The sequence below is a fragment of the Equus caballus genome, chromosome 18, assembly GCF_041296265.1.
Source record: "Equus caballus isolate H_3958 breed thoroughbred chromosome 18, TB-T2T, whole genome shotgun sequence".
NCBI lineage: Eukaryota > Metazoa > Chordata > Mammalia > Perissodactyla > Equidae > Equus > Equus caballus.
This window is the reverse complement of record NC_091701.1, coordinates 77,323,641-77,341,812: the sequence shown is the minus strand read 5'-3', so window position 1 is coordinate 77,341,812 and position 18,172 is coordinate 77,323,641. Positions and strand designations below refer to the sequence as shown.

The 18,172-nt window shown below is 38.4% G+C and overlaps 1 protein-coding gene across 50 annotated transcripts in view; it reads left to right on the top strand.

The window, feature by feature from the left end:
* C2CD6 (C2 calcium dependent domain containing 6) overlaps positions 1–18,172 on the top strand; it is a 168,369-nt gene that overhangs the window by 35,721 nt on the left and 114,476 nt on the right. For 33 of the 50 annotated variants that reach the window (XM_070241576.1, XM_070241556.1, XM_070241574.1 and 30 more), the window contains 4 exons: positions 1,499–1,543; positions 2,476–2,544; positions 4,474–4,553; positions 8,430–8,576. In XM_070241576.1, the coding sequence (XP_070097677.1) occupies positions 1,499–1,543; positions 2,476–2,544; positions 4,474–4,553; positions 8,430–8,576 (341 nt within the window). Of the gene's footprint in view, positions 1–1,498; positions 1,544–2,271; positions 2,328–2,475; positions 2,545–4,473; positions 4,554–8,429; positions 8,577–18,172 lie in introns of all 50 variants that reach the window. The other 17 variants (XM_070241569.1, XM_070241568.1, XM_070241580.1 and 14 more) reach the window with 2 other exon arrangements.

The window sequence follows — 18,172 nt, the reverse complement described above, 5'->3', positions numbered from 1 at the left end:
CATACCTCCCTGTGTTTGTACCTTTGAGGAGTCTACAGTCCACCCCTTACCAACTAGGCTTAACCGTGTAACTTATTTTGGGCTGAGCAGAGCCAAATTCAGGACAGGGAGCCGAATAGCTCGTTGCCACACATTGAAACTCGCCCGAGGAGCTGAGTGAAGGCAAACCTAAAACTGAGGGTTTGGATGGGATATTCAGGGTGAATACTTTAATTGGCCAGTGAAAGCTCAGTTGGGCGGATCCTAGCAGGACTGCCAGAAATAACTTAAAGATATTTACAGTAGTTAAAAGTATGACTAAAAGCTTACTTATATGTAAGGGAGATGAATCAGTAGGTTGAGTTCTTTGACCAAAAGCAGAGATACAGTTTATTAAAGAGAAGAAGAAAGAAAGTCTTGGAACAGTGAGATGCTTCCCCCCTTCCCACTTTGGGGAAAGGGAAGTTATCAAGAGCAAGAAGCTATAAAAAGCAGATTGACAGGATCATTAAGGAAATTGATTTCAGTTATTAATGAATTTTCTGAGAAATCTCGTGATTTTACATGAAGACTGTATATGATATGCTAACTCTGTGTGATGTCTGCATTATACCACCGCTTATTATTTCCCTCATTATAGTGCCTCACAAGGAACTGAGAGGGCGGGTGCTAAATAGGTTCTTGTGGATCATTATGTTTTGAGGATACAGAGGATGTGTGAACCGGATGCCAAAGTTTTCACTAAATGAGAATTAGTGACCAGAATGTCTGAAAGACGTGCCAGATAGCATGAGGCTTAAAAGAGGAGAACTGTTTATATGAAGTAATATGATCTGGAAGCGATAGAAGGGAGTGTGGAGGGTGCTCCTCCACCTCCTGCCCTTGAGGCATGTGGCCTTCACTTGAGTCTGTAAGGGAGGCAGCATCGTTGGTGGGGGGCCAGGTCTCAGGAATGGGAAGGGGGATGTTTGGTGGAGCAGTTACAGGTGGAAGGTTGTTTGTTGACTATGGAATGGGGGTCCCATGAGCCACAGTGGAAAATGCTGGGAAGATGGGGAACTGTGGGCAGTTGGTTTAGGTGGGAGGACTTGTAGCACAGCAGAGATGACCAGAGGCAGTGACCAAGGATACAGAAGGTTTGCCTGGTTACGGAGACCCCAGGGTCCTCCAGAGAGGAAGAGAAGCTCTCTGTTCTGTCAGGAGGCAGCTTATCCTGAGGACCTGTGTTTGAGTAACCCCTCGAGGCCTGCAGGCATGGCGGTTCCCTTAAGACTTCCAAAAAGGGCAACTCTGTCTCCCAGGAACATTTTTGTCTAAAGCATAAGTGTAAATATTAACATTTATTTTTGGTACAACCTGGAATTTTTATTTTCTTCCAAGCATTCATTATATTTGTATTTTAGCTATTAAATTAACATGTGTTTTTTTTTAAAATCTATGAAATGGGTTAGATAATATACAGGTGACTACATGAGTGATTCTATATTTAAGAATTTTATTGTTTATTACTTTTTTCTAGAAAGGATGCTTTACTCAAGAATTTCAAATGTTGAATAGAAACACAGTAAGAACTTTATTGAAACTTCTACAGTTTTGTGCGCACGCTTAACGTTTCACAGACCTTTACTCTGAGATTCTTTGTAGCCTCTGATGTTGTCTTTATTCTTTTTGTTACCCTACCAGTCGCTGTTTAAATTAATGGAAATGTATTAAATAGAAAGTACAATATTTGCTCACAAAGTCTTCATCTCCACTTTTTTTTTTGCTGCTATCTTACTGCTAAATGGTGACGAAGAAAATTAGAAATCAGTGGGTAAGAGAGTAAAAAAAAAGCCTGTGGCTGCTTCTCTGCAGAGCCTCAGGGTCCTCCCTTGCTGGATTGAGGAAATATGTTTCTCCTTGAGTTTCTAAAGAGTTGTTTACAGTTCTTACTTGATTTTCTTTTTAAGTACTTAAAAGTTATTGTCTTGATTAATTGATCATCTATTCAAAGAGGCCTCTGCTGCCAATAGGCAAAGCAGGGACAAGGAACATAAAAAACAGAATGATGGGCATTTGAGGTCATTTCCCGTGTGAGCAAATTGGGGTTCAGAGAGATGAAATCACTTGTCCAAATTAGAATTTCATCTGAAAATGGAAGTGGAGAGAAGTGTGAGTAAATACTTAAAAAAATATGTATGTATATGTACACACATACATATATATCTATCTCAGCTTAATCCTATTAACAATTGTAAATTTGTATTTTTCTATATTTTAATCATGTTATACTCCTTGACTTTATCGTAAAAGTTTTTAACATTTCAGGAACTCTGTAGATTCTTCTATAGGAGTTCCTTGTGTAAATGGTATGTTTTTCTTTTTGTTTTCTCAATCAGGAGATTCATGCTTTGGTTTTTCTAACTTGTAGATTTGTAAAGTAAAAATATCACTTGCTGTCACTTCTCTATTAAAATATCTTTCTGATCAAATAAAATAAATTTGCTACCTGTTTAGTTTATCTGCAGGATGGAGGTGGAATTTATATTCTCCTATGGGAACTTTGGTTATGGATTTTCACATCAGGTGAGTTCCCCTCTTTAAAACATTGCTCTACTACAGCTGTTCAGTCAGATTGTCCTCTTCTGAGCCTCTATCCTTTCCAGTTTGAGAAATTCTTTACAATAAATATTTTTAAAAGAATGCTGTTTTTCTCCAGCCTAAAGAAAAATGAAACTTTACCATTATTTGCTTATACATTTTTAAATAATGATCTTTTATTCAAAATGTCTTTATTATGAAACTTGCTTTTGTATGTTTGTATGTGTGTACACACATACTTATGTAATTGAAAACAAAATTATTTTAAGGATTCAAGAAATGAGTGTAGATTTTTGTGTCAAAAATGCTTACTAAAATTGGAGTCATTGATGTTATTCAGGTAATATTTTGTACTATGATCACATATGTTCCTTTTCCCCATGGTTATTTCAACATCTGGTGTTATTTGAATCCTCCTTGATTCGTCAAGAGAGTAATCTGCCCAGAGAAGATCTCTTCCTAGCTGTGGCCTCCTCCTTTAAATTCACTACATATATCCATGTTGCAGTCAACATTTTTGTACATTAACCTGTGTCCTTTCCTTTCATTATGTCCTTATGCTAGATTCTTAGAATGGAAATTCTTGTCCAAAACAATGAGCTTTTCAAGGACTTGTTCTGGAAAAGTTGTACCAACATATACTCTCATGAAGTGTTTGAAAGAACTCTTGACATCCATGGGTATTATGATAGCTTTGGGGCATTTATAAATCTAGTCCCATTAGTGCTGCTGTTATATAGGGGAAATGACCCTTTGCATATGATCTTTCATGTCCAATTTTTGCTATTTTTTATAGTCTTGGTTGTTTTTTAATCAGGAATGGAGAGTGGGTACATCAGGCTTACTAAATAAGTCTACTGCTATGTTAACTGAAAAATCCCTGTAAAGTGTATTTTAAAATTTTGTGTATGGTATATCATAATGATTTTTAATGCATTTTAAATCAGAAGTAAGGAGTATACAGATGAAAGCCATGAGGCACAAGCTTTTTTTCTAAATATATTATTATTTGTTTATTTATTTATTTATTTCCCCACAGCCCCAGTACATAATTGTCTATCCTAGTTGTAAGTCCTTCTAGTTCTTCTATGTGGGATGCTGCCACAGCATGGCCTGATGAGTGGTGTGTAGGTGCGTGCCCAGGATCCAAACTGGCGAACCCCGGGCTTCTGAAGTGGAGCACGGAAACAAACACTTGGCCTCGGGGCTGGCCTTGCTTTTTTTCTTCTTTTCTTCTCTGATTTTCCTTTCTGTTCCTTCTGCCTATTTTCATTTTTTTCTTATCGTGAATTAGGCTTATTATTTAGTCCTCATTGTGTCAGTCATATTTTATGAGCACCAACTTCAGAGGTAGGTTTTGTGTTTGAATATAAGTATAATATGTAACAATCCCCTTCTTAGGGAGATATATCCTTTTCAAATAAAACTGGGTGACTATTGTTTTGTGAAGGTGGAGTCTACTGAAAACAAGGAACAAAGGTATGGAAAAGAGTGGGAAATATAATAAAAGTTCCACTAGATTTTATGTCTGTGAACTTTTCAGTAATATAGTCCCCTAGTTACCAGTCATGATACTGTAAAAAGAGCACTGCGGTGGGGGCAGGTAAAGCTGGACTCCTGTCCTGGCTCTCGTGCCTCCTGGGTAGCCTTGAATAGACTTCTGATCTTCCATGTTATCTGTAAAGTAGACACAGTTATCTACCTCATATGATTATTGAGAGGATTCAGTAATATTAAAGATAGAAAGTTCTTAGCAGATGTTTAGTTTGCAATAAATGTTAGTTCTTCCTCTCTTCATTCCTTTTCTCCTTCTGTATATCATTTAAGGCCTATTTGATAGTCCTGGAAGATAGTAGTATTAGAGTAAACTGTAATCATAACTGAACAGTGCTAAAATATACTTGTTTTCTTCAGTTAAAACCTCTTCAGAAAGTTATTGAGCCATCCATGTTTATGAATATTGCACCACCTCCTGAAAGAACAGACCCTTTAACGTAAGTGAAGTCTTAACACAATCCAATCACGTGGCCTTTAAGACATTTACTCCATTTGATGGACCATTTTGAAAGAAAGTATATCTCTCTATATGTGTATACATCTTATTGATTCTGTGTCTCTGGATAACCCTGATTAATACAGATTTTGATAACAAGAATGGCTCTAGAGGAACAGAATATTAAGGATGAATTTTCTGCATTGGTTCTAGAGTTTCTGGAATTGGCTCTCAAATCTGATTACTACTCCATTTCCAGGAGTGAAGAGAGCACTGATAGTCCATGGCATGATCTGGCAATAGAGATATGCAAAATATCACCATTGGATTCTCCTAATCAACCATTTATAAGAAGCAAAGATCTGGGTGACTGTGTATATGATACTTTCAAACATTTTGGTCTAACTATTGAATATAATAAGATTGGCTGGGTGCTCCTAATGTTGCTGGACAAAGTTGAGAAAGAAAAGGATGAGCTAAGGATTCAAATTTCCCACTCAAGCATTGCATAAATGACCTGAAATGTTCTGTGTGTGCAGTGAAGGAGACCCTTAGCTCCTGTAGCCATACGACTAGGATTGCTGACAATCACATGCAGACTTTCATCCTGCAACTGGCTGAATCACAACCCAAGTTGAACACCCAGCCTTGCAGGATGTCTGCTGCTAAGATGAGGGTGTTGATTGGAAATAAATGAGATCCTAAAAGTGGAATGGGAATATGGGGGAAGACCCTGATGTAGCTGGGGACATTGAGCCCCTAAATTCTGATATATCTTCTTTGTCAGTGGAAGTGACCTCTCACCCCTAATGGAATACTTGGCCTCTCCACCTCCAGCAAAAGTGTCATCACCACTCCCAGTGGAAGTGACCTTTCCACCTCCATCTGAGGGGATTAACCCTGCCTTGCTTGAGGAAACAGCAATGGCTTTCTCTTAGGGAGTTGCCATGCAAGACATGTTGATTCTCCTCAGGAGCGGCACCCACCACTCCTCTTTGCTTCTAGGCCTATAACTAGACTCAAGTCCCAGCAAGCCCCTGAAGGTGAGGTACAAAGTGTGACTCGTGAGGAGGTGCATTACACTCCAAAAAGAACTACTTGAGTTTTCTAATTTGTATAGACAAAAATGTGTGGGAATGGATATTAAGGATGTGGAAAATGGAGGAAGGAACATAAAGTTGGATCACACCAAATTTATTGATATGAGCTCATTAAGCAAAGACCCTGCATTTAATGTTTCAGCTTGGGGAATTAGAAAGGACTGCAACTGGTTGGTTGGTTAGTTGGTGAAACATGGGCCAAAAGATGGCCCACTGTGAATGAATTGGAAATGTCAGACCTGCCTTGGTTTAATGTAGAGGAAGGAATTCAAAGGCTTATGGAGATTGGAAAGTTGGAGTGGATTTGTTATTTAAGACCTACTCATCCATCCTGAGAGGTTCCGGAAGACACGTCTTTCACCATGACTATGAGAAATAAATTTGTGAGGGAAACCCCATCCTTGATGAGCTCAGTGATTGCTCTTCCCTGTAGGCCAGACCTTACAGTGGGAACTGCAGTCACTGAACTAAATTTAGGGAAACCTAAATGAATTGGGAGTAATTTGATCCCACAGTGACAAGGACCAAGTGGCAGCACTCAACTGCCAAAGGCAAGATGGGCGTGGCTACTGTAATAGACAGTAGAGTCAAAGCCGCAGTCAGAATAGGCTGACTCACAGAGACCTATGGTGTTGGCTAGTTGATCATCATGTTCCTAGAAATAAAATATAAAGGAAGCCTACTAAATTCTTACTTGATCAGTATAAGCAGAAAAGTTCTAGGTCAAGTGAACAAAAGTCTAACCTGAATCATAAAAACAGAGAGTCACAGCTCCTCAGTCAATTCCCAGATTTCAGCCAGTTTACAGACCCAGAACCTCTTGAATGAAGAGGAGGCCTGGTCCCCTTGAGGAGAGACCCCGATACACTGCCAAAATTGTATAATGTTAATCTTTCTCTCAGCTTTCCCCAAAGAGAACTACAGCCTTTTACCAGGGTAACTGTGCATTAGGGAAAAGGAAATAATCAGACCTTTCAGAGACTATTGGACACTGAGTCTGAACTGACACTAATGCCAGAAGACCCAAAGTATCACTGTTGTTCACCAGTCACAGTAAGGGCTGACGGAGGTCAGGTGATCAATGGAACTTTGATCCATTTCACAATGGGCCCAGTGGGTCCCCAAATCCATCCTGTGGTTCTCTCCCCAATTCCAGAATGCACAATTGGAAGAGAAATACTCAGCAATTTACTGAATCCTTAACGTTGGTTCTCTGACCTGTGGACTGAGGGTTATTATGGTGGGAAAGGCCAAATGGAAACCATTAGAGCTCCTCTACCCAGGAAAATAACAAACCAAAAGCAGTACCACATTCTTAGAGGGCTTGCAGAGATTAGTGCCATCATCAAGGACTTGAAAGATGCAGGGGTGGTGATTCCCATCACATCCCCATTCAACTCACCTATTTGGCCTGTGCAGAAGACAGATCGATCTTGGAGAATGACGGTAGATTGTCATAAGTTTAACCAGGTGGTGACTTCACTTGCAGCTGCTGTACCAGATGTGGTTTCATTGCTTGAGCAAATTATCACATCCATTGGTACCTAGTATGCAACTATTGGTCTGGAAAACACTTTTTTCTCCATATTTGTTAATAAAGACCATCAGAAGCAGTTTGCTTTCAGCTGGCAAAGCCGAACATATACCTTCACTGTCCTACCTCAGGGGTATGGCAGCTTTCCAGCCCTGTGTCATAATTTACTATCTAGGATTCTTAATCTTTCCCTTACACAAGATATCACACTGGTCCATTACACTGATGTTATTATGCTGATTGGACCTGGTGATCAAGAAGTAACAATTACTCTAGACTTACTGGTAAGACAGTTAGTGTCAGAGAGTGGAAATAAGTCTGACAAAAATTCAGGGGGCTTCTACCTCAGTGAAATTTTAGTGATCCAGTGGTGTGGGGTTTGTCAAGATATTCCTGCTTAGTGAAGGGTAAATCGTTGCATCTGGACCCTCCTACAACCAAAGAAGAGGCACAACATCTAGTGGGCTGCTTTGGATTTTGGAGGCAGCATATTCCTCACCTGGCTGTGCTACTCTGGCCTTGTGCCAGTGACCTGAAAAAAAATTATATGTATAATATAATAATTTACATATATGTATATAATATCTTTATTTTCTTCCCTTTCTTATCTCCTTACCATGTAACATAAGATCTATTGACTTTATATCATAATATTTAAGTATTGTTAACCTTACATCATAGTGTTTAAGTTGCGGGATATCAAGGAGCAGAGTAAACCTCCCCCACAGACTTTACCTCCTCTTCTGGGAAAGGGGTTAGTAAGTTTGAGTTTTGGGTTGTATACAGGATAGTGGTATCATGTTAGGTGGAATTATGACCTTATTGTTTTCATTTGGAGATTAAGTATGTTTTGAGGAGATGCTTATGGGTGCCAAGTTCAGAATGGGTGGACTTGTGATGGTTAATTTTGTGTGTCAACTTGACTGGGCCATGAAATGGATATTTGGATCTAGAGATTGGGAGAGAGGTCTGGGCTCACTTTCTGCTTCTCATTAGCACTTCAAGTCCTTCTCTCCTTTCCCATCCCTACTGCCCATAATCTTAGTAGTAAGAGTATTCAAGAGAGCACTTCTCTCAGGATTTCTAACTTTTCTCTTCTTTCCTAACTCTGTCCTCTGATGGTCCAAGGTAGATAGGTGAGCTTACAGTATAAGAGAGAATGACTCAAAAGTGATAGCTACCATGGATTTTAGAAGGGAAATTTTGTGTGATTTCAATCTTTAACTTTATCACCATTTTGCAGAAATGTTATTCTACCACAGCCAGTGGAATATCCAGCATTCTTATCCCCAGACCTGAATGTTACTGTTGGGAAGCCAACTACAGTGCCTGCATCCAACCAGCCATCTGTAGTGCGACTTGAAAAACTTCAGCAACAGCCTCGGGAAAGGTGAAAAACAAAAACAGAACAAAAAATTTTTCACCTTATTTATGTGTTGTTTGTTTATTAATTTTTTCCTTTGAGATATCAGCTTGCTATTGGTCCAGAAATCTTCATTGTGGTGATATTTCATGGGTTCAAATGTTATTCCTGAGTTTTGCTTATCATATATAGGTGTTTGTTTAAGAAAGTCAATGCTGTGGTGAGAAAAGAGGTGAGAACTCATTTATAAGGGAGAAAGTAAAGTGCTTACCCTTTCTCTTCACTCAGTAACATATTGTATAGATGTCTCATGCTCTTTTCTGTATTTCCCATCTTTTTTTCTCATGCTTCAGTCTAGATAGTTTCTTCTGACCTATCTTATAGTTCATTGATTCTTTCTTCTTTGTTTCTAATCTGAATTCTTAATTTCAGTAATTTCCTTCTCAGTTATGGAATTCCCCTTTATTTTATAGTTTCCACTTCTCTACCAAAATCCCCAGTCTTGTCTCTTCGAGTGTATTAATCTTCAAATATTTTAATCATTGCTATTTTAAAGTTCATCTTAACTCCATTATCTGGATCTCGTGTATATCTGTTTCTGTTGTTTTTTTCTCTCATATTTATCAGTCACATCTTATATTCTCATATGCCTACTTGTTTTTATTGAGTGCCAAACATTACATTTGAAAATCTATAGAACTAATTTGAGACTCTTAATTGTCTATTCTTACAGAGAAAATATACATTTGCATCTGGCAGCCAGCTAGACTAGGGACACCAGCAATCCCAGAACACCTTAATTCAGTTGAGATTGAAATTGAAATGACTTGGATTTTAGTTCCTGTGAGGATTAGTTTTTTTCTGGTTTACTCTTATTCCCACTATCAGGACTTGGACTAGTATGAGGCAACTAGGACACAGTATTTAAGGAGGCACTTACTCTTGTGGTATGCCCTCAAGAGTCCCAACTGAAAATCTAGGTGTTTACCATGGCGTCTCATCCTTAGCAGTGTCTGAACTCTGTTTTTTGTTCCTCCATCCATGTATATCTATCTCAAAGCTCTGATCAGCTTCTTAACTCTGAACCACAAATACCTTGAAGGAAAAATGGCACCAAATGATGAGCTTAACGTCTCTGCACCTTCTTTCTGCCTGGAATCTTGGATCTGCAAATTATTGCTGCCTTTATAACCAACTGATGCTTTCAAACAAAATTTTAAAAAACTATTTTGGGGGCTGGCCCCGTGGCCAAGTGGTTGAGTTCAGGCTCTCCACTTCTGCTGCCTAGGCTTTCGCCAGTTTGGATCCTGAGTGTGGACATGGCAGCACTCATCAGGCCATGCTGAGGCGGCATGCCACAACCGGAAGGACCCACAACTAAAAACACACAACTTTGTACTGGGGGGCTTTGGGGAGAAAAAGGAAAAATAAAATCTTTAAAAATATATATATATTTTGTTCAGCCTTTTTAGTTGTTCAGTGAGATGGTTTGTCTGAAATAACCTAGTCCATCATTGACAGAAGCAGAACTCCTGAACATTTAAAAAATAATTGTCTGTATGTGTATACATTTTTTACTCAGACTTATAAATTAATCCATAAACATTGAGTTGAATGACTGAGGAATCCCATTTTCCTCTAGTCTGATGATATTTCTTTAAATTTTATTTTTATTTTTTTGTGAGGAGGATTGGCCCTGAGCTAACGTGTTGCCAGGCCTCCTCTTTTTGCTTGAGGAAGATTGTCACTAAGCCAACATCTGTGCCAATCTTCCTCATTTTATGAAATGTGGCTTGATCAGCAGTGCTAGGTCTATGCCTGGCATCTGAACCCGTGAACCCCAGGCCACCAAAGTAGAGTGCATGAACTTAACCACTATGCCACCAGGCCTGCCCCATAGTCTGATGATGTTTTAGTCATTCGGTAACATTTACTGAATACCTAGTGTGTGCCAGGCACTACTGTAGGGTATCAAATATATGATGGTGATTTAAAAAAAATATTTATTTGAGTCTTCTTTTTCTTGGTAAGTCTAGTTAAAGGTTTATTAATTTTGTTTTTTTAAATAAACCAGCTCTTAGTTTCATTGATCTTTTCTGTTGTGTTTTTAGTCTCTATTTTATTTATTTCTGCTCTGATCTTTGTTATTTCTTTTCTTTTAAGAACTTTGGGTTTAGTTTTTTTCCTTTTTTTTTTCCCTCCTAGTTCCTTGAGCTGTGAAATTAGGTTGTTTTTATTTAAGATCTTTCTTTTTCTTATTGTAACTGTTTATTGCTATAAACTTACCCCTTAAAAGTGCTTTTGGTGCATCCCATAAGTTTTGGTACGTTTGGCATTTTCATTTGCCTCAAGATATGTTTTTATTTTTCTTGCAATTACTTCTTTGACCCATTGGTTATTCAGTAGCTTGTTGCTTAACCTTCATATATTTGTGAAATTTCCGGTTTCCTCTTGGAATTGATTTCTAGTTTTAAACATTGTGGTTGGAAAAGATGCTTGATATGGTTTCAGTCTTCTTAAATTTGTTAAGACTTGTCTTGTGGGCTGACATATGATCTATCCTAGAGAATGTTCCACGTGTGCTTGAGAAGAGTGCGTGTTCTGCTGCTGTTGGATGGAATGTTCTGTAAAGTCTGTTAAGGTCATCTGGTCTAATGTGTAATTTTGGTCCAAGGTTTCTTTCTGATTTTCTATTTGAATGATGTATCCATTGTTGAAAGTGGGGTACTAAAGTCCACTACTATTGTAGTATTGCTGACTATTTCTTCCTTCAGATTTGGTAATATTTGGTTTACATATTTAGGTGCTTATATTTTGGGTACATAAATATTTACAAATATTATATCCTCTTGTTGGATTGACCCCTTTATCATTATTTGATGACCTTTGTCTCTTATCACAGTCTTTGGCTTAAAGTCTATTTTGTGTGATGTAGGTATAGCTACTCCTGGTTTCTTTTGGTTTCCATTTGCATGGAATATCTTTATCCATCTGTTGACTTTCAGTCTGTGTGTATCTTTAAAACTGAAGTGTGTCTCTTATAGGCAGCATGTAGTTGGGTCTTGGTATTTTTTAATTCATTCAGGCACTCTATGTCTTTTGATTGGAGAGTTCAGTCCATTTACATTTAAAATGATTATTAAAAGGTATGGACTTACCATTGCCACTTTGTTAATTGTTTTCTGGCTGTTTTGTAATTCCTTTGTTTCTTTCTTCTCTTGCTCTCTTCCTTTGTGATTTGATGATTTTCTGTAATGATATGCTTAGTTTCCTTTCTCTTTATCTTTTGTGTATCTACTATAGGTTTTTCTTTGTGGTTACCGTGAGACTTACAAAAAACATCTTACATTTATAACAGTCTATTTTAAGCTAATAAGAACTTAATTTTGAATGCATAGTAAAGCTCTACGTTTTTACTTCTGCCCCACCGATATTATGTTTTTGATGTCACAGTTTACATCTTTTTACCTTGTGTATCCATTAGCAAATTATTGTATTTATAGTTATTTTTAATATTTTTGTCTTTTAATCTTCATATTAGAGTAAGTGATTCAGTCACTACCATTACAACATTAGAGTATTCTGAATTTAACTATATATTTACCTTTGCCAGTGATATTTATACTTTCATCTTTTATGTTACTAATTAATATCCTTTCCTTTCAGCTTGAAGAAGACCCTTTAACATTTCTTACAAGACCAGTCTAGTGGTGGCAAACTCTTTCTGCTTTTGCTTCTCTAGAAAATTCTTTATTTCTCCTTCAATTCTGAAGGAAAACTTTGCCAATAGGATATTTTTGGTTGACAGGTTTTTTCTTTCAGCACTTTGAATATATCATGTTACTTTCTTCTGGCCTGCAAAGTTTCTGCTGAAAAATCTGCTGATAGTCTTATGGTGGCTCCCTTGTAAAAAAAACCAGTTGTTTTTCTCTTGCTGCTTTTAACATTCTCTCCTTGCCTTTAATTTTTGACTAATTATGTGTCTCAGTGTGGGTCTTTTGGATTTTGGATTAATCTTATTTGGAACTTTCTGGGCTTCCTGGATCTGGGTGTGTGTTTCTTTCCCCAGGTTAGGGAAGTTTTCAGCCATTATTTGAATAAGCTTTCTGCCCCCCCGCCTCTTTTCTCCTTCTAGTTCCCCTGTAATGCATATTGGTCCACTTGATGGTGTCCCATAAGTCCCTTAAGCTATCTTCACCCTTTTTCATTCTTTCTTCTTTTTGCTCCTCTGATAGGATGAACTCCACTGCCCTGTCTTCAAGTTTGCTGATCCCTCCTTCTGCTTCATCTAGTCTGCTCTTGCACACCTCTACTGAATTCTTCAGTTCAGTTATTCTTCAGCTCTGTGATCTCTGTTTGGTACTTTGTTATATTTATCTATCTTTTTATTGAAATTCTCACTTTGTTCGTGAATTTTTCTCCTGACCTCAGTGAGCATCTTTATGACCATAATTTTGAACTCTTTATCAGGTAAATCACTTATCTATGTTTCATTAAGGTCTGTTTCTGGAGTTTTATCTTGTTCTTTTGTTTGGAACTTATTCCTCTTTTCCTTCATTTTCCTTGACTCTGTGTTGGTTTCTGAGCATTAGATAAAACAGCCACCTCTCCTACTCTTGATGGAGTGGTCTCCTGTAGGAAATGAAGCTTATCAGTCAGCCTCACCTGACCTCTTTGTTGTCTCTCAAACCTTTGTGATTGTCCATACCACCTTCTTTGTTCTTAGCGGCTCCCAGTCGTTGAAGGTGTTGTAAAGACTTGTCAGTGTTCCAAAGGGAACGATCTCAGTCGGTGCCTAAATTCAGGCTGATTGGAAGCTGGACCCTCATGCAGCTGCTGGGACAGTATGTGGTTGGAGCCCTTCCAGGGAGAAACTGGGAGATGGGCTTTTTTGCCTTCTCCCTCTGTGCTGGGCCTAGGTGTATAGCTACAGTGGCCAGGACGCTCCTATTCCCCTTAAGAACTGCTTCCTTGTGTGCTACATTCCTGTGAGACTGGTGAACGCAAGCCCCGTTGGCTGTGACAGCCAGGCATCCAGAAGCCCATCCATTGGCCAGCAGCCACAGAATCCGGGGCACCAGACCTGGATAGAAGCTTCTTCCACAGAGATACTGGAGATTTGGATTGGGCTAGAGGGAGAAGGAGGAGATGGTGTCTGTGGGCTTCCATGGTCCCAGGGAGGATTGCCCTCAGCCCCTAGAGGCATACTAAATTAGAAGCCTGACCCCTCGGGCAGCACCTTTTAAAGAACACAAATAGGCCTCTCTCAGGAAAAGACTGAGAGATGGTCTTTTTTTGCCTGCTTCCTCTGTGCTGAGCCCTGGGCAGATAGCCAGGAAAAGTCCTAGTGAGCTGTTAAGAACTTTCTTTTTTGCCATAGCCTAGTGGGTCTCATGGCTGCAAGCTGTGTTAGCTTTCAGAGTTAGGTATTTTGGGGGCCTATCTGTTCCTCAGGTGGGAGTCTTGAAAACTGGGGTGCTAGATGTGGGGTCCAAATCTTTCTCTCCTCAGGGAGACACTGGGAATTGGGAGTTCCCTCCCAGTTGTGAGCTGCTGTGCCAGGGTTGGGGTTTATGGTGAGAGTATGTCTCAGCCTTTCCTACCTGTTTTTATGTGAGTATTCTCTCATTTGCCCGATGTGTAGGAGTCACTAGTTTCTAGATTTCTTTCAGAGGGACTTGCTCCTTGTATAGCTGTAGATTCCCTGTGTCCCTGGGAGGAGGTGAGTTCATGAGCCTCCTCACCATCTTGGACTGGAAACTGCAAGTTTCTTTAATGTCTTGGCTTAATAGAACACAACTGGGTCCTTATAACTGCCTCTGCATTCAAACAGCATGGCTTCTCAAGCTCCACCTGCAGAACCTCAACTTGTCTGGCTCACAGTGACTTCTTTCTCTTGAGTAGCAGCACCACCTGACCCCCTTCTTCCTAACAGAATGGGTCTCAGCGAGTCATCTGCTTCTCTGCTCACTGACTCACATATGTCTTTCCTGTGTGCTTTCATAGTCTAGGGATGTTATTCTGTTCCTTATTCTCTTTCTTCTTATAACTACTTTAGAATTGACTCTGATAGTTCTCTGTTGCTCAATTTTATATGGAATTAATTTTCCTGAATTTTTGGTGGGAGACTTGGTTTAGAAAACTTTCACAGCTTCACAGAGCTTCCACTTCTTATGTTTTTATTTGGGGTTAAAAAATACAATTTACTTTCCAAGGTTTTCTGGGCCTTGTCCAGGCTGGTCAGTTTTCAGCATTCACTTGGTTAGACTACTTCACTGCTTTAGTTCTTACCATGAATCCTTTGTATTCCTCCAGTATTGGAATGAGTAGAACTCTCCCAGTGTCAACTGCTATTTTCACATTGGATAGGAAGGGAAACACCAAGAATAAATATAATCTTTTCATTTTAACCACAAACTCACAACACAAGAAGAAAAACAAAGTTCTGACAATAACAACCTAGAAGGGGAAGAGGAAAGGGATGGAATGGCTTAATCTAAGGAAATAATAGGCTATCAGAAAATGGACTGTCTCATCTATGAGATATCACATGGTATCCACTAAACAAATAACAAGAATGGAGACACAAATTACAAATAAGAAGAAAGCCGTTATAGAAAGCTACCTACCTGAATTGGAGGTCCAAAATTCATGGGACGAGAAACAAAGGAAATGCAGGAGAACAGGAAAATGAGCTATAAAATGGCAGCATTAGGCCCCCACATTTCAGTAATCGCTCTAAATGTAAATGGATTGAACTCTCCAATCAAAAGACACAGAGTGGCAGGGTGGATTAAAAAACAAGACCCAACAATATGCTGCCTCCAGGAAACATACCTCAGCCACAGAGACAAACACAGACTCAGAGTGAAGAGATGGAAGACAATACTCCAAGCTAATAGTGAACATAAGAAAGCAGGTGTCGCCATACTTATATCAGACAAAGTAAACTTCAAGGCGAAACAGGTGAAGAGTGACAAAGCGGGGCAGTTTATAATGATAAAAGGTACATTCCACCAAGAAGACATAACACTTATAAATATATATGCACCCAACACAGGAGCACCAAAGTATGTAAAGCAACTATTAACAAAACTAAAAGGAGATAGCAACAACAGTACAATAATAGTAGGGGACCTCAACACCCCACTAACACCAGTGGATAGATCATCCAGACAGAAAGTCAACAAGGAAATTGTAGAATTAAATGAAAAACTAGACCATATGGACTTAATAGATATATATAGAACACTCCATCCAAAAACAGCAGATTACACATTCTTCTCAAGTGCTCATGGAGCATTCTCAAGGATAGACCATATGTTGGGAAACAAAGCAAACCTCAACAAATTCAAGATGATTAAAATAATATCAAGCATCTTTTCCGATCATAATGCTATGAAACTAGAAATCAACTACAAGAGAAAAGCTGGGAAAGGGGAAAAAAATGTGGAGATTAAACAACATGCTACTGAACAACCAGTGGATCGTTGAAGAAATTAAAGGATAAATCAGATATATCTGGAGACAAATGAAAATGAAAACACACCTTACCAACTCATTTGGGATGCAGCAAAAGCAGTCCCAAGAGGGCAATTCATTGCAATACAGGCTCACCTCAATAAACAAGAAAAATCTCAGATAAGCAAGCTGAAACTATACCTAACAGAATTAGAAGAACAAACAAAGCCCAAAGTCAGTAGAAAGAGGGAAATAGTAAAAATTAGAGCAGAAATAAATGAAATTGAAACAAAAAAGACAGTAGAAAGGATCAATGAAACACAGAGCTGGTTCTTTGAGAAAATAAACAAAATTGAAAAACCCTCAGCCAGGCTCACTAAGAAAAAAAGAGAGAAGACTCAAATAAATAAAATTAGAACTGAAAAAGGAGAAATCACAATGGATACCAGAGAAATACAAAAGATTATAAGAGAATACTATGAAAAACTATATGCCAACCAATTGGAGAACCTAAAAGAAATGGAGAAATTCTTAGACTCTTACAATGTCCCAAAACTGAATCAGGAAGAAATAGAGAATCTGAATAGACCAATCACAAGTAAAGAAATTGAGACAGTAATCAAAAACCTCCCCAAAAATATAAGTCCAGGACCAGACGGCTTATCTGGATAATTCTACCAAAGATTGAAAGAAGATTTAATACCTGTCCTTCTCAAACTATTCCAGAAAATCGAGGAAGATGGAGCACTTCATAACACATTCTACAAAGCCAACATCACGCTGATCCCAAAACCTGACAAGAACAACACAAAGAAGGAAAACTACAGGCCAATATCACTGATGAGCATAGATGTAAAAATCCTCAACAAAATTTTGGCAAACCAAATACAACAATACATTAAAAAGATCATACACCATGATCAAGTGGGATTTATACCAAGGATGCAGGGATGGTTCAACATCCACAAGTCAATCAATGTGATTCACCACATTAATAAAATGAGAAACAAAAACCACATAATTATCTCAAAAGATGCAGAGAAAGCATTTGACAAGATCCAACATCGATTTATCATAAAAATTCTCAATAAAATAGACATAGAAGTAAAGTACCTTGACATAATAAAGGCCACATATGACAAACCCACAGCCAACAGCATACTCAATGGGCAAAAACTGAAAGCCATCCCTCTGAGAACAGGAACAAGACAAGGGTGTCCCCTCTCACCACTCTTATTCAACATAGTACTGGAGGTTTTGGCCAGAGCAATTAGGCAGGAAAAGGAAATCAAAGGAATCCAAATAGGCAATGAAGAAGTGAAACTCTTGCTGTTTGCAGATGACATGATCTTATATATAGAAAACCCCAAAGAATCTATTGGGAAACTATTAGAAATAATTAACAACTATAGTAAAGTTGCAGGGCATAAAATCAGCTTAACATAAATCAGTGGCATTTCTATACTCTAATAATGAACTAACAGAAAGAGAACTCAAGAACACAATCCCATTCACAATCACAACAAAAAGAATAAAATATGTTGGGATAAATTTAACCAAGGAAGTGAAAGACCTATACAATGAAAACGACAAGACTTTCCTGAAAGAAATTGATGATGACAAAAAGACATGGAAAGGCATTCCGTGCACATGGATTGGAAGAATAAACATAGTTAAAATGTCCATACTACCTAAAGCAATCTATAGATTCAGTGCAATCCCAATCAGAATCCCAATGACATTCTTTACAGAAATAGAGCAAAGAATCCTAAAATTCATATGGGGCAACAAAAGACCCCAAATTGCTAACGCAATCTTGAGAAAAAACACAGCTGGAGGCATCACAATCCCTGACTTCAAAACATACTACAAAGCGACAGTAGTCAAAACAGCATGGTACTGGTACAAAAACAGGCACATAGATCAATGGAACAGAATTGAAAGCCCAGAAATAAGACCACACATCTGTGGACAGCTAATCTTTGACAAAGGAGCTGAGGGCATACAATGGAGAAAAGAAAGTGTCTTCAACAAATGGTGTTGGAAAAACTGGACAGCCACATGTAAAAGAATGAAAATTGACCATTCTTTTTCACCATTCACCAAAATAAACTCAAAATGGATCAAAGACCTAAAGGTAAGACCTGAAAACCATAAGACTT